Source organism: Rhagoletis zephyria, unplaced genomic scaffold (genome assembly GCF_001687245.7).
Source record: "Rhagoletis zephyria isolate East Lansing unplaced genomic scaffold, Rhagoletis_zephyria_1.1 Rzeph_scaffold_04328, whole genome shotgun sequence".
Taxonomy (NCBI): Eukaryota; Metazoa; Arthropoda; class Insecta; order Diptera; family Tephritidae; genus Rhagoletis; species Rhagoletis zephyria.
Window position 1 is genome coordinate 8032 of NW_016161411.1, and position 16971 is coordinate 25002.

A 16971-nucleotide genomic window follows, 5' to 3' on the forward strand; every position below is an offset into this window, starting at 1 on the left:
GATGAGGGGGGCATCAAGAGCCAGCATGAAGGGGGAAGAAGAGTGTCATAAAACAGATTGTACTCCGACTCTCATTACTAATGCAAACATTAAAAGAGAATGAGAACATATGCATATTTGTGGTCGCCAAAAGTTAAACTGTGACTGTGTTGGTGAGAACAAGAAAACTGCTCCGCATGTGCAACCTAGAAGGAAATTACGAGAACTAAAATAAAAATTTTAAATTATCGGGCTTCAATAAAAACACATAAATACATATATACAGATGCGTGCAACTAATTAGCAACGAAATTCAAAACGATATTGCTTGCAAATTATGTTTATTTATTTATTTTTAATAATTTTCATTTAAAATATAATTCAATCTATATCAGAAACCACAATAACAAAAGTTGCGGAGCTTGCACAAATTGCAAAAAAATTAATCAAACTTAAAAAAATCGTCATCAATAACACATGATCAAAAATTTTTTTTACATGGAAAAAAATCCGCAACACCCTCGACAAAAAAATTCTAAAAAATCAACGGTAATTTTTAGCGACTTGAAACTTCCACTTTATTATACTAAAATTGAATGGGCTACAAAACTGCATACCCCAACATTTTCTATATATTCTAATTAAAAATTTTGAAATTTTGATGACGATTTTTTTAAGTTTGATTATTTTTTTTGCAATTTGTGCAAGCTTTGCAACTTTTGTTATTGTGGTTTCTGTTATAGATTGAATTATATTTTAAATGAAAATTCGTCGTTTTGAATTTCGTTGCTAATTAGTTGCACGCATCTGTACCCATATCGCTCATTTACTAGAAAAGTATCATAATCCAAAAAAACCAAAAATCGTGTTAAGAATGAACGTTACCTCTTTCCTATGATGTGTAAAAATTTCAAAGCTGTAACGATTATCAGTAGCTCACTAGAACAAAATATGTTTTAATTTTTACCATGGATGTAGATATATGTAAATTAAAACTTTAAAACCGTTTTTCTCGAGTTTTTAGTTTTTTTAATTTAAGATAGTATTGAAGTAAATGAGCGATAGGTATGATATGTACATACATAAAAACTCAAATTAAAAATTTAAAAATTCATTTGGATGCAACCACGTCAAATCATTACCTGCCACCAAAAGCATTTTCAAGCAAAGTATGTATGTACATACTTATTTCTCGCAAGACATTTTTGTATTCAAGTAACAAAGCAGAAGAGCTGTCATATGGTCGGTTGCTCTCATTAGGGTTACTTATCACTTCGCATCAAGAATGATAGAATACAAGATTGCGCCGATTGCAGCAGAATTCGTGAGAGTAATTTTAGCGTGACGTCATCGTAGAGTTGACAACTGAGAGCGGCGAGAATGAGGGCGACTAGTGATGTGCTGATGAAGCTTTTCAGGAGGGAGTTCTAACCAGTTAGCGACAAGTTTCGGATCGATATCGTACTTGTTGGTGTAACAATATTTCATATCATAGGTCAACAAACCCGATACCGATTCGAAAATTGTCGCTAACTGGTTATAGAATCTGCCCCTAGGCCNTCTCCTTTGCGCCCCAGTTCAGCTACGTATTTTTCATATAATTTGTAAAAATAAAGATTTACAAATTTTTAAATTAAACTCTCTTTTAAAAAGATATTTNGAGAGTTTCTCTGCGTTATGGCATGGAACCGACATATATACATATTTCATTTGAATCAGTGTTAAAAGCTCTATTGGCTCTATTGGCGAGTCTCCCCTGAGCCGTTTTTTTCCATATCTTTGGCCTGTGTGCGCTTTTATTTGAAATCTAAATGTTTTGGTACCGAGTATCGAGAGTATTGGATACATTTTAAATCGTTACCGAATATCGATCAATACTTGAAAGTATTGACTGAGCACATCACTACTGCTGTCTTCTCTACTATGACGTCACCAAAACAGCTGATTCTGTCAAAATCACTGAGAGCCGAGTAGCGGTATCGTCATCGGCGCCACCTCTGTATTCTTTCCACCTTGACTTCGCATAATATTATCTGTTCTATTTCTTATGAACCCACTAAAATTAGNAAATTTTGGGGTTTGTCACAAAAAAAGGGGGAAAACCTTATCTGTCGCTCGAAAAATCTAAGCTCGGCCGCCGCCAAAAAAAATTATCTACATACGAATAAAGAAAATTTTTCTGAGTTTGGTAATTTTTTTATTTTGGTAATAAATTTAATAAATTTTGTGGCAACCTTGAGGATGAAACTGAATTTGGCACACTACCACTGGCTCACTTTTAGCTCGTGCTTGTTTGTGGTAGTGGCCATCACGGCTCATGTATATATGATAATTATTTTCGTTTTTGAGAGATGCTGTTGACTGTTAAGACCCGTCCACATAGAACTTTGGCGTTGCGTTGGCGTTGCTTCAACAGCTGACTTTGAATACATGAATTCAAATGCAGCCGTCCACATAGCCAAAATTNTGATCACTTAGAAAACAAACAAAAAATCAATTGGTCGTACGCTGTACGCAAAAGCTATCCTTTGATGGGCAACCGCAAAAATGTTTACGAGTGTGTAAATAATATACATTTGTTGGTCTCAAGGACANAGCAACGCGCCAAAACAAAGCAAAAAGATGGCCAACTCTCATCTTTTCGCGTATGTCGCTCGTCAGCTGTGCAAATAAATACAATTTTTCCTTTTTAATCAAGTGCGGCAAGAAATATCGTTTTTAATGCAATTATTGATATGAAATATTAATTTATCTGTCGTTAGTATGTTAATTTAGTGGCCCAAGCATTCGCTGCCAAGCGTTCATTGTAGCAAGTATACTTTTAACGTGCGTTCTGTCAAACCAACGCNTTGGTCTCAAGGACAAACTCAGAAACGCACTGAAAAAGAGTGTGCAAAAAATCACTACCTGTTCCTGGTTTCGCAACTTAATATCAATCATTAAGGGTCACGTCTAGGAATCGAGATATATCGATTTGAAGTTAGTAACTATCNATTGACTGCTTAAAGAGCCAAAAACCTGCCCATCCCTGATCTATAATAACAACTTCATCAGAGCGTACATCAGCAGACTCAGCAGGTAGCAAAGACGACTCCGTATTATTGTTGGCAATGGTAGCAGAACTACAAGGGTCATGCGCTTTGCTGACATAGCAGGCGAGAGCTCCGCAGTAGAGGCTGTACGCTCAGCTGGCAGAGCAGCCGAGAGATCAGCAATGGCCTACAACAATAGCTCAGCGAGAGTATTAATGGCAATAACATCTGTAAGATCGGCACTCAAAGAAGCAGGAGAAATGCGCATAATCGACGATAACGCAGCAGCAGTATCAGCATCAGCACCTTGCACTGTCCGCTTGGGCTGAGAACAAATGCTAATGCTTTTTGACAAATTAGACGAATTGCTTTTGGTAGGCGGGTCAATGCCCTTTGATCGTGAGCGCGTACTTGCATCAATATTCATAGACTTCAACATAGACTTGTCATTGTTCTTAACACCCGCAAGCACTTTCTGAATTTCAGCTAATGAAGAGCACACTTTTTCAAATTTAGAGAGGCACATAGGAATAGTGCAATTAACGCAGATATCACATCTAAACATAATATTCACGTTTACTTTTACAAGATTTAGGCAGTTAGAGTTTAGGTTAGAGCATTTTAAATGCACTTTTTGCCCACAGACACCGCAAGAGATAAAGTCATCTTTTACGATTTGCTTGTCACAGTTTATGCACTTAGTCATCGCGATATCAGAACGAAGAGCAAATTCAAAACACAGAGCAACGAAAAACACGTCTGCGCGCAACGACGGTCTGGCTTACTTCCCCTAGGATTATTTGGCAGGCTTGAGTGCCAAAGATCGTGGTGCGCGTTAAAGTCACCAACTACCGTACGGTTTTCACCTCTGAGTAGTGCACCTATTTCAGGGTGATATCCTGCCGGGTAGATGGTGACAGGGGGTACGTATTCGTTAAATATTACGAGCTCAACATCGCCTGACCGGATAGCAATACCGACATTCTAGGATAGTATCCCTGCGGTCGATGTCTGCTTCAATAAGACGATACTGCACGGTATGGTGCGTGATGAACGCTAAACCTCCACCATTATCTCGCTCGCGATCTCGACGGTGCACGTTGCATCCTCGAACCTCGTGGTCCATTGCCGGTGCGTACGTAGTCCCGAGTAGTTACGAAGGTGACTCCACCCATCACAGGCATTGCACCTGACCGAGGTGGAGTTTGTATGCAGTCGTCTCTGGCATACGCAGCAGGTGTAAATTTCTGGCCCTGGGTTTGACTCAATACCAGCCCTGAGCAGAAGGGTACGGAGAAGATGTAGCCCTAGAATCGAGCAACGTTTGATGGATTTCGCCGACCTAAACGGGGTTAGATCGCCGAAACAACAGCCCTTGGTCAGGTAAAACCCGAGTCATTTCGGTACGTAGAACCGGCTGTCGTAGGAATGGACAACGTCTGCTCGGGCCTAATAGTTAATATATAAATTCGCCTTGTATTTATTTTATTTTATTTTTTTTTTAGTAAACAACCAATTTTTGAATCTTCAAAGAATACGGTAGCTTCAATTTGAAAGAAAGTGCCACAAACTGTTTACGTCAAATGGGAGTAATTGCGACTAAGAAGAAGTGTAGCTACCTTTAAATAATTAGTTCTATTCGCTATGCAAAAAACTTGTACAAGTTGTTACCAATAGTTACCAAAAAACTTTTAAAACTTGCGCTTGAGCACAATTTTGAAATTTCCTTGGGTCACAGGTTACATTTTTTCAACAACAACAACAAGTTCGTTAAATGTAAAAATGAACAATCTTGTCGCGATTTACTAATGNTTTCGTTCGTTTGAACAAAAAACTTTTAAAACTTGCGCTTGAGCACAATTTTGAAATTTCCTTGGGTCACAGGTTACATTTTTTCAACAACAACAACAAGTTCGTTAAATGTAAAAATGAACAATCTTGTCGCGATTTACTAATGAAAGATGATTTAAAAGGTACTCGGCTGAAAAAGTTGTCAGTGACAAATGCAAAAAAAATTCAAGCATATGTTGAAGAAAGTCGGAATAACAGGTCTATTCTGTACGTTACCGAAGATTTTGTAACAGGAAAATTGTATTACCAAAAAATTTTACCAGTTCTTGTCACCGCGATCCTAGGTACGTTGGTAATGCAGTTAAAATATTCAGTAATTCTATGAAGAATTGTGCAAATCCTGGCATTGCATATTTCAGGGGGCAATAATTTGTTACCAGTTTATGAGCTGGTAACAAAATTTACCGGTTACAAGAGTACACAGAATGCGAAAAGGGTTTCACAGGAACTTTATTTATCGGTTACAAACTTTGTATTACCAGCGCAGAATAGACCTGTAAGAAATATACGTATAGGTCCTATTCGCGCTAAACTTTGTAAGTTTCTCTCTTTGGGAGAGTGAGATACCTTATTCTCTGAATTTTGTTACTGCCTAATTCTTACTGGCTTTTCCAAACGAACACAACTATTGTATCATGCCTTGCTGCGAAAAATGCACAAATCTCATTTATTTTGGTTTAGTATTTCGAGTTGGGACTATTATTGTATATTCCAGAAAATAAAATAATCACTGAAACAACTGAACTACACTTTAGAGGCGTCACTGACAAACCCAATTTTAATATTTATAATTTATACAACTTTCCTTACAAATAAAATTTTCTCATGAGTAGAATTGTAACTGTCACGAAAACCAATAAACGAATTTATGTATCGTTAAGGAACAAGATTTTTAGCAATAGCAAGTGCTGTAAGAAACAGTTTGCCAAATTTACAAATAATAGTGGTTCTAGACCAAATTACATAAATTTTTACATATACTTACTTAATGAGGTAATTTTAAAAATTAAAATAATGCAATTAATTGAGAGTCCCTCGGCAACCCTGCGCTCCACATAAGCAAGGAATTTTCTCGTCTTCTAATGGAAATTTATAATCGTACGTTATTTCTTCGTTTACTCCTATTGGTTGCTTGGAATAAATCACAATTTTCTTTTCAGACTCAATTGTAATCACTTTAGCATAGCAGTTTGGCTGTAGAAAAAATAATATCAAGACAAAGTAGGTGTACTTATATATACTTACATTACAACTGTGATTAATAAAGCGCGCTAAATTACCGCATTTTGTGGCATCGATAATTGTTTCCATATCAATCCTAAATAAATATGAACTACCGATTCCGATCGCTTCATATTTGGTCTCCCGCAAATCAGCAACTATTGGGCGTATCATTTGTCCCACATACTCTATAACCATTTCATCTGCAGCAATAGGCTCCATCGCGAACAAGCCCCAGTCATGAATGGCCGACTTCGCGAATTTAAGTTGCTTTTTTCTAAATTTCAACTGATTAAATTTTAACAATTCAGATTCTCCAATTGAACCAAATGCTGTAAGCAAACGTCGTTGATTTGATCGAGCTTCGCGTGAAATTCCTTGCATTTTAGATATCAACTTATTGTGTGTTTGCTGTAATTGATCATCGGGGCGATCAGGCATTAAGGCGTTATCTATACTAGATTTCGCATGATGATATTTGTGTTTAGCCTTCTCTCTAACATCTAATTTGTAATAACCCTCGGTGCGGGCACACCCAGTTTTGTGCCGCTTCAGTTCATCTTCCTTTTTTCGCTTTTTTGTGGGTGGTGGGATAAATGAACGATCAGTTACGCAGTGATCAACCCAATGAGTATTATTCAACCAAAACCTGTAAGCAGCATAATGTTTCATATGTGGATTATTAAATTTTTATAACATCTATTAAATTACCCATAGGTGTCTTCTTGAAGATGGATCTCGTAACTCTTTCGGATATACTCGATGTCTTCTAAATCTATTCCTTTTGTGAGAAATTCGTATAGTACCATTATCTCATCAGTAGCATCACGAGCTTTAAATATCTCCAAAGGAATAAAATTAGTTTCGGAAGCCAAGTTTTGTACTAAAATATTTCTAGGGATTGACCCTTTGTTGGCATTCAAAGTATACGAATTTTGAACCGAGCTATACTTCTTTCGACTTCCTGTAGATTCCTTTTTTGGACGTCCAGGTCCAGGCTTTTCATTGAGACTTTGGGATGCTAGTGCTTCCGCCACAAAAAGTCCTGTGGTATTTTCTGAAGAATTAGGATTCGCATACCCGCCATGGTCATGTGCCAAGTTTTTCTTTCCCGTAACATTCTCAGATTTAGACTGACGGCTTTGTTCCAGGTTGTACCCTCTTGAAGTATCAGCATGTGGAGGCAATGAATAACAATGCTCTAGGGCAACTTGACTAGCTTGACTTGCTTGGCTTGAACCACCATCAGAAGATGGTGACATTTTTAAGTCATAGCAATAGTCATTGGACTCTTGAATAGTTAGAAAGCTTTCACGATCTAATTTACTACAGTTTTTCTCATCAAATCCATTTTGGAGTTTGACCTCCGCTTCAGTACATACTTTGTCTAATATTATGGCAGTATTTAAAGAATTACTTGTAGTTACGAGTTGATTTTTTCTTTTAGTCTCCGTTTTCTTTTTATATTTTATCTCATTCTTAGTTTTTGCAGAAACGACTACGAAATCTCGTCTCTCCTTAAAGGTTTCATTCTGCTGGTCAGCCACATTTCCATAATCCTCTATTTTTTTCTTGGATACTGAATGATTTTGAACTATTTTAGTCACCTTAACATTATCTTGTTCCAATTGATTCGAAAACACTGAAACATCCTTTATGAGAGCTGATTTACTGTTTTCAACTGCTGGTAACGCCTCTTCTTGACTTTGCAACTTTTTAAGGGCCTGTTCTTCGAGAAACTCTCGTTCTATTTGAGCCATGTACTCAGTATTACGTCGGCGTCGTTCTTGATACTCTCGCTCTTCTTCCGAGTCACTATATATTCGGTCATATTCAAAATTTGATATGCTTTTTATTGACTTTTTAATGTCACTATCATGGACTACATTAAATGTCGACGCATCGTTTATAGGGTTGACGCTTGAATTTTCAGCATTGTTTTCTATCCCATTTATGGTACTATCTTTGCTAATGTCTTCTAAATCAGTCGTAACAGAAAAGTCGACATGTATTTCAACATCTCTTTGTTGTTGTTGTGGTAGTTCTTCACTTTCGTTTTGCCCAACGTTTTTCTTACAAATATTCTGTTCGTCATCACTATCTGAATAAATATAGTTTTTCTTTTTGTTCTTTGTATTACTCTCATCTTTCCAAGAATTTACGTCCAGTGTTTGTGGATTGCACTTCTCATTTTCACGATTAGAATCATTTTCTGAACATGAAACAAAGTCATCCTCAGACCCTGCGCTTTCATCGCTTGTCTGCCCCTCATCGCTACTGCCTTCAGATGCTGTAGATGAAAAACTAGACGAGCTCGTTTTTCGATTAGATTTCGACAAAAGATCTGAAACCGCAATTATCTTTTCACTTTTGTCACGAACCGCGTGGTTACCTGAATTAGCATAATCCTTTTCAGAATCAGAGCATTGAACCATTTCATCTTGATCACTTAAATGTTTCTCATAATCGATCTTAGCTTGTTGAATGGACTCTTTTCGAATACGACGAAATGATGGTAATTTTGGAATCGATGCCCGTATACCGAGGCTAGGAAAAGAACGCAAATCAGACATATCGCATTGACTATTAATTAACTGATTTATATCTGGAGCTTTATCAGTGCGAATTGATGTTGATGTTTTGCAAGAAGTAGAAAACTTGTTGTTCACAACTGAATTTCTTTCTTTGTGTCGGCTCTTTTGCATTTGGTCATCCCACCACGACTCGAAATTTTTGTAAGCTGTATTTTCTATCATTTTTTTATTAAAATCGCGCTTAAGTATCTGCTTCAATTCATTGCTCACGCGCTCCACAACCGCGTCTATTTGTTTCTTAAAAGGATCGTTTTGATGGTAGACGTAATTGGAAAACGTCCGGTAATTATCACTAGCCAATGTTTGATAATACTGACCAAATTCTTCGTTATATAATGAGCCGTATGTCATGCTTCCAAAACCAGGCATGTAAGTTGAATGCATGTATGCCGGGTTTGGAAAAGTATGTGGTGTCGATGGATCGACATAAAGTTGTAATGAATAATTCAAATTCGGTTTGTAATACTCATTCTCATTACTTGAATAAGAATGAGATGTAAAATTTGACTTCAAGACTGACTCCGATAAACCCAATTTTTTTTGTAAGACCACACTTGGTTGAGTTTGTATTTTACAACACTGGGCACCATCATGAGATGACAGGCTTGATAAAGACATGCGATCTTCATCTCTGCCTGTTAAGTTTGGACTTGATGATTCCTTTTTCAGAAGGATTTCATCATCACTTGATGAAATATCACTTGCATCATTTTGTTGAAGTGATTTTTTTAAATTTTTCTTTGTATGTCCGGAAGATTTGCTTTTCTTCAATTTGTTGTCTGATCTAATTTCGACTTCATCCATCTTCATTTTACAATTTTCAACTTCTGATTCACTGCTATCGATTTGAAGGAACGGGGGTGCATTTCCAAAAGATTTCCTTTTAAACATCATTTCTATCCGAGTATCCAAGTCAACATTTCCTAATTCATTTACATCACCTGTATCTACTGATATTAAAACTTCCTGTGCTTCGTTATTAGACGAGGGAGATGGCTTGTTAAATTTTTTGGACTCTACAAATTGTTCAGGACTGGATTGCCCAGGAGGCGGAGGTTCCGGGTCGTCCCAATTCGGTGTTTTATCGGGAGGAGGGGGCGGAATTTCGATTTTAGGATATTCTTGTGGTGGTGGAGCACTCCAATTTCTTTGCCCATTCCAAGAGTTTTGAGAAGAGTCTTGTGTATAGCCATAAGAAGAATACCCATAATTTTGTTCCGAGATAGCATTTGACGATCCCAAATTTTGTACAGAATGGTGTGGAACTGAAGATCCAAGATTATGCAAATAATACATATCCACTTGATGTAACTTGGAAATATAATTATCCTGCCCTTCATATCCTCTTACTAATGGGATTGTAAGTTTCTTATGGGTTTTATTTCTATCACGATCAATATCACTTCGTTCGGCTTTTTTTTTATGGTAATCGCGTTCAGAGGATGTATCGTGAACCTTACGTTTCTCCCGATCTCTCTCCCGATGCCGTGATTTGTGGTACTCTCTATCACGTTCTCGATCGCGCCTATTTCCTCGGTCTCTATTTATTTCTAAAGAAACATCTCTCTCACGTTCTGGTCTATTATAATGATGATTTGTGCGTTCATATTTTAAAGACGAATATTTTTCCCGATTTCGTTCCTTTTCCCTAGAATCCCGATGATGATATTCCTCCCCTACATGTCTCCTAAACGTTTGACCATAATCTGGGGGATAGTCTCGATCATTTCGGAAAGTTTGAAAAACAGGTAACTTGGCCGAATTAATAACATCTTCAGTTTTATATGCATGGTGAGGTTCTAAATTTTCATGTGTTGAAGTGTTATGAAGTGTTCCGCTACTTGGCTGGGGTTTAAATACGCTAACTGGATGACCTACTTTAGAACCTTGACTTGATTTTTGTGATGTTAGATATTCTACTGTCTGTTTACATATTGTTCCAAAAGGGTCAAGGAAAACTCTTAAAACCTAAAAAGAGACAATTGCTTTTTAATTTAAAATAGTTTATATATGTTTTAAGCACCTTTCCCATAACCGATTTTTGATTGTATTTTTCGATACATATTCGGGCAGCTTTTACGTTTTCGAACACGATTCGTGCAACACCAAGGTGTTTGTTAGTTGTTGGGTGATGATAAATTAGAAGCTCATCGTAAAGACCACATTTATTCAGCATCCCAGCTAAAAATTGTCTGTCTATGTTGTCATTCAAATTTGTTATAGTAATTTCGATAGATGGAGGTTCCCCAACGTAATTTTGGTCAATTATTAAACTGAAAAACACATATTTTTTCCATTAATAAATTTTAACAATTTTTTTTTTTTTACCGTGGAACTATGAGAATCATTGGGTCGACTGGTTTGGCACGAAGGCGAACAATCGGATTTCGAGGATCTCTTGGTATTACAGATGAATATGTTTGTTCGTTCGACGTTACTCCGTCGTAACGATATAACTTGCTTGCACCTTTTACCAATGCTGGGTCTGAGAGCAGCTTGAAATTTCGTTGGCACTTTGGAACAGTCAATTGAGTTCCGGCGCTTTTACCACCAAAGCTACCTTGCTCACCATTTCCGGCGACGGATAAATGTGGTGGAATATTACAATACATTTTTCCATCCATTATACTATACGTTTATCTTGATCAAAATACTATGAAAAAATTTCAGTATGTTCAGAAAACCCATATCTGTAATGTACTTAACACCTAATTAAAGTTTGTCCATTAGCTTCGATGTGCTGTACTTGAGTTCTTCTTACAATATATTAACAGAATCCAAAAATTATTTGCAAACATCAATTGAAATCCCAACCTATGAAATCAGCTAGAAACTCTTAAAAATTTTAAGCAAATGGGAAATGAACCACTGCATTCACCACAAGTGAAATTCTCTCCAAAATTAGATATTTGAAAAAAATATCGATATATCTGGGATCGAAATCTGCTATTCGATACATAGCTAGGAATGCAAGATATGCATCGATGTTTCTAAATCATCGATAATACGCACTTCCCACTCCAAACAGTGGTTCCCTTCCATATAAAATGTGAGCAAAAATAGAATTATGCAGCGTTTTTGCTCCATTTATAATGCAACATTTAGCACCTTCGAACATATGTTTTCGAAGAGTGTTCATGCTATCGCAAAAAAAATTTTAAACCAAAAATTCAATACAAAAACTTGAATTTTTTTAACCATAACAGAAAATTTTTTTGTGTATATATTCATTTGTCGGTGCTGTCAATTAAATTTTCCTCACTTAATTGGGAAACAAAACGAACAGAGTTGATCACGAATTGATCCAGATTTCAATCAGCATCACATCGATGTTGAATTTGCGTAACTTTTCTTTATCCAAATAATGTAAAATAGACACTGAATACGCGAAAAAGCAATGTAGCCACTTTTTCTCATCGAATCGTGAAAATTGCAAAAATGGAGTTGCATTTAGTGACATTTGGGTTACGAATTTTGTATGGATAAATGTACATTTACAGTAGCATTTAGAGCTAAATGCGCTAAATGTGCTTTTACGCGTAAGCAAAAACAGCCCATTACAGCCGGATTAAAATTAAAATTTAGTTTCTTATATCCGCGTCAGGATGGTTACTTGTACGTCAATGCCAGAGAAGTATGCAAAGGAAATGGTGTACTTAAATTACTTTAAAATACGCCACAATGAAGGTGCTACGTCTGCAAATAAAAAACAGATTTCTTTATGGTCGCGTACTTGGGGTCTACACAAGTCAATTTTGCAGATATAATAGCAATACATTCACATTTTTGGCTTAAATGTAGAATACCTAGAACTCCCAATTTAAAAAATTTGTATTAGGATCGATAGGGGTTTTAGTCCTGATCATAACGGTTGAATTTTTGCGTGCGGGAAATAATAATTACTTTTGTTATTGAAGTTCAAAGTACGTAGAAGCTGGGAACAATTCCACTAAGTGCAGAATACGTACATTTCTCTGATTTGGGGCCGGTTACTCAATGTCTGGTTAACACTGATCTGCGGTTAAACATCTTTATCGACGTCTTCGACTCCATGCATACAATAGGGCGTCGGTAACGTCGATAACTATGTTTAACCGGAGATTAGTGTTAACCAGACATTGAGTAACCGGCCCTTAAAAACTGTATATTAGGAACGTTATACTATTTTCAGACAGGCAGTCAATCGAGCAATTATCCAAGCTTTGTCAGTTAATGCACTAATTAAGATCGATTTGCCATACAAAATTTAAATTCTTAATTGCCAGATTGGTAATTAATTGAATGTTTAATCGAGTAAAAACCCCAATGCAACTATGTTAGGTAAGTTCGTTTTCTTAGTTTTGGTGTGTTCAGTGTTACATGACAATCGCTGTTTGACATAAATTTATTATTTTCTTTTTGCAACCGGCAAACAGCAAAAACCAAAAAATTAAATTTTAACGGCAGAATGCAGAATAATATGAATGGTGAGTAAATAAACACGAATGGTTATGTGCAATGTTTATTAAAAACACATATGTATGTATTTCATTTCGATTAGCTCCAAAACCGAGAAAGAGGAGACTGGCTTGGGCACGCAGAAGAATGGCCACAACTATGCGGAGATGGCGAACGAGCTAGCAAAGTTGGGCCACAACTACAGAATGTGCAAATGAAGTTGGCGAACTTCATGCAAAGCTACAGGTAAGAAGAAATATAGGAATAATATTGAAAACCATAAAAATTAATTCGTTTATAGAAAAGAGAAATTGGCTTTAAGGCCAATATGTTTTGCGAGCTGACGCTTGAAAACATCAGCGGTATGTATGCGTTTTTGGATTGTGCCTTAGTAAAAGCCGGGTTGTATTTTTAGTGGAGATATTTGTTTTGTAGCAGAGTGACGCGTCTGCGAATAAAAAATCGTACTTGCTAGAACAGCCCGTTTAATCGCATGTTTAAGTGCGAAGGTAAACTTAAAACTTAAGTAGAGAATGAAAATGTTTCCCCATTAAATTGATTTCAGTAGTGTTAATAGAAGTTTTATCCACTTAAAAAATGTTCACTATTGAAAATGAAAAAATCTTTTGGGAAATTTTTAGTTATTTGTAAAACGATTTTGTGGTGGAGCACCCCAAACCCCCCTAAACGAAAGAGGATGGAAAGCGCTTTACTAAAAGTAACCCATCCCCCCACAGACCACTTGGGAGCTGTTTAAACATAGGGGAAATTGGGCTTTTTTGCAAAAGAATTATAATCCTCACTAAGTACAATTCTTCTTTCTGTGTTGCCGGAGAAGAGGGGCTGAACACCTTTTGCAGAGATAATACGTGGATACTTTTTGTGTTTGACAGCTCAGCTCGGTTTTTTTCATTCGGGTCACGCGTTTTGCACAGCAACCCAAAATTGTTGTACAAATAACTAAACCGTACCCTATCTTTTTAACTTCGATACAAGCACATATGTACATATGTATTTATTTAATGCTGATTTTATAAATTTCATTCTTTTTTTTTTTTTTTCTTTTAAACAGAAGCCGATATAGCATCCCAGCCATCACCACTTACCCCAGTATTGCCGTCATCACTAAGCCCAACATTTTCCTCACCACTGGCATTACCTCTTCCTGCTGTGCCAACCACACCGCTGCCTACACCGTCACCGCCGCTGTCATCACCTCTTACTCCTCTGCCAACCACACCGCTCCCCACACCGCCACCACCGCCATCATCACCAATGCCTAGAAGCTCAGTTTGATATTTGATGTGTTGTCAGCGGAGATAAGCCAACATATACAGAGGAGTGAGGAAAATTAAAAAGAGTGGATGAAGATACAGAAAGACAAATCTGACACACTGAGGGAGATAGCCAATGATACCAAAGAATTAAGAAATGGAATTTCATCATTTTTAAATAGAGACTAATAATTCTATGAAAGTGCAGCTCATTAACTAACAAAAATTATATACAGTGGCTCAAACCAATGACCACGTGTTGATTTTTTTAAATATTAGTCAAGTTTTTCCGAGCTAAATTTTATTTATTTTTATCTTTAAAAACACCGTCAAAGCTTTAACCAAAACCGCATAAATCACAGTTATGAACTTTATTAAAAATTTAGGAAAATTCAACAAATTTTCATTAAAATTTCAACTTTTTAATGTGAATCTTTAGAACCTTTTTAGTATGCAGTTTTGTTGCCCATACAGTTCTATTTAGTCTAATCAAGTGCAAGTTTCAACCAGCTAAAAAATCCCGATGATTTTTGAGAATTATTTATTTCTTATGAAATAAAGCGCGGGAGACCGTTAGCAACAAAATTTCAAAAAAATCAACGCCAGGTTTGGTAAATTGCACTTGTTATAAAAAAACCGAAAAAGTAGCCTAAAAAAATCTCAAAAATCAACGCGATTTTTTTAGCTGGTAGAAACTTGCACTTGATTAGACTACAATTGTATGGGCAACAAAACTGCATACCAAAAAAGGTTCCAGAGATTCACATTAAAAAGCTGAAATTTTAATGAAAGTTTGTTGAATTTTCCAAAATTTTTAATGAAGTTCAAAACTGTGATTTATGCGGTTTTGGTTACAGGTTTGACGGTGTTTTTATAGAAAAAAATAAATAAAATTTAGCCCGAAAAACTTTACTGATATTTAAAAAAAATCAACACGTGGTCATTGGTTTGAGCTACTGTATATACTTTTTGTTAGTTAATGAGCTGCACTTTCAAAGGATAATTAATTTCTATTTAAAATTATTAATAAATTAAATTTAATTTAATTATTAAATTCTTTGAAAGCTGCACTTCATCTGACAAAAATTATATGAACATACCCAAAATTGTACTAAAGATTCAGAGTAAAATGTTAGATAGATAGATAAATTATGAGGTATGCACTGCGACCTAATGGTCTATTGTGCCCTCCACTCTTCACAATACTTCCTCCAAGCCAAGATCCCCCAGGAAGTCCCAGAGCTTCTTTGGGGATAAGGAGTGAATGTGCTCTAACTGTGGTCACATGGAACCTAAACTCCTCTCACGTCTTCTGCTGACCGCATCACACTCAATGAGGATGTGGAGAGACGTTTCACTGGAGACGTCGCAGAATCGGCAAAGGTCACTCGATCGTAATCCCATTTTATACATATGCCCTCCCAGTCTGCAGTGTCCTGTAAGAAAACCTGTTAATATTCTCAGCCTCTCCTTTGGGAGGCTAATTAAACTTTTGAATCTACTCTTGTTGTACCCTCCTAGCAGGCTTTTTGCCTGTCGCATACCTACCGAACTCTGCCAGTTCGAGTCCCTCATATTGTACCTCTCCTCCCTGAGCTTTTCCTTAATAGTGTTGAGACCCACTCCCAGGAAGGGCTCAGGGCCAATTGGAGTAATGGCTGCCGCCTCTCTAGCGAGACAGTCCGCCGCTTCATTCCCCTCTATTCCCATATGGCCTGGCACCCACGCCAGTTTGACGTTGTTGTGCATACCAAGGGAGTTGAGCCTCTCTATGCACCCAAGGACTAGAGACGATTTAATTTCGAAGGATAACAGAGCCTTGAGTGCCGCCTGACTGAGAATTACAATCTTCTCATTACGGTATCCTCTATTAATTATGGTCTCCGCACACACGTAGATGGCGTAGACTTCAGCCTGAAATATGCTCGGATATTTCCCCATCGGGATAGAGATCCTGGACTTAGGTCCGGAGATTCCAGCCCCTATTCCTTCCGTGGTCTTCGAGCCATCTGCGTACCACTGCAGTGTACTATCCTGAAGGAGTCCCTCAAGGGAGGAAGCAATCCAGGTGTCTTACTGCCTAACTCAATTTTGAACCTCTTTTCAAACCTTATGGTTCTACATATGTCATCCCTCGGAAGCAGGGCTAGCGGGAGCGAGGACCCTAGCTTCGCCATGTTCCTAGAGGAAATGACCTTACCTCTTCCATGACCCTCTCTAGTGAAATTAAGCAGAGTTCTTTTGGCAGCCAGTTCTATAGTTATGTACAGGGGCTCGAGTTCAAGGACCACTTCCAGCGCTGTCATCGGACACGTGCGCATCGCTCCCGTTATGCATACACATGCCAGTCGTTGTAGCTTAGTGAGCGATTGTCTCACGGTAGCCAGAGTGGGTCTTGAAACCCAGGCCACTGCCCCATATGTCACTATTGGCTGTACTATCATGGTGTAAAGCCATCTTAGGATCCTGGGGCTGCAACCCCAGGATTTTTCCGATAGACGCTTACACACCATTAATGCTTTCGTAGCCTTGAAAGTGGTCTCATCCACATGTTTCTTCCATAGAAGTTTGGTGTCCAGGATT

General features: G+C 37.3%; 2 protein-coding genes across 5 annotated transcripts in view; both read right to left on the reverse strand.

Moving 5' to 3' along the window:
• The window catches only part of LOC108370582 (uncharacterized), a 6765-nt gene extending 4477 nt beyond the window's left edge, over positions 1–2288 (reverse strand). The window contains exon 1 of the mRNA XM_017625926.1: positions 2256–2288. Within this exon, the coding sequence (XP_017481415.1) occupies positions 2256–2288 (33 nt within the window). The remainder of the gene's footprint in view (positions 1–2255) is intronic.
• Positions 2289–5607: 3319 nt separating this feature from the next.
• Positions 5608–11591, reverse strand: Set1 (SET domain containing 1). 4 transcript variants are annotated; one of them, XM_017625931.1, is made up of 6 exons: positions 11439–11591; positions 11006–11330; positions 10701–10950; positions 6795–10645; positions 6108–6732; positions 5608–6056 (listed from the first exon to the last, which is right to left on the reverse strand). In XM_017625931.1, the coding sequence occupies exons 2-6, from the start codon at positions 11299–11301 to the stop codon at positions 5883–5885; spliced, it is 5196 nt and encodes a 1731-aa protein (XP_017481420.1). In that variant the 5' UTR covers positions 11302–11330; positions 11439–11591; the 3' UTR covers positions 5608–5882. The 4 variants fall into 4 exon arrangements, with proteins under 4 accessions (XP_017481420.1, XP_017481419.1, XP_017481417.1 ...); XM_017625930.1 differs by having other exon boundaries at positions 11006–11385; XM_017625928.1 differs by having other exon boundaries at positions 11386–11591.
• Positions 11592–16971: the final 5380 nt, after the last annotated feature.

Excerpts from the sequence above, each read along its gene's own strand:
- Set1 (XM_017625931.1), bottom strand. The coding sequence starts at position 11,301 with ATGGATGGAAAAATGTATTGTAATATTCCACCACATTTATCCGTCGCC. Across the intron at positions 6,733-6,794 it reads CTTCAAGAAGACACCTATGG|GTTTTGGTTGAATAATACTC; the intron begins GTAATTTAATAG and ends TGCTGCTTACAG. Across the intron at positions 6,057-6,107 it reads TTATTAATCACAGTTGTAAT|CCAAACTGCTATGCTAAAGT; the intron begins GTAAGTATATAT and ends TTTTTTCTACAG.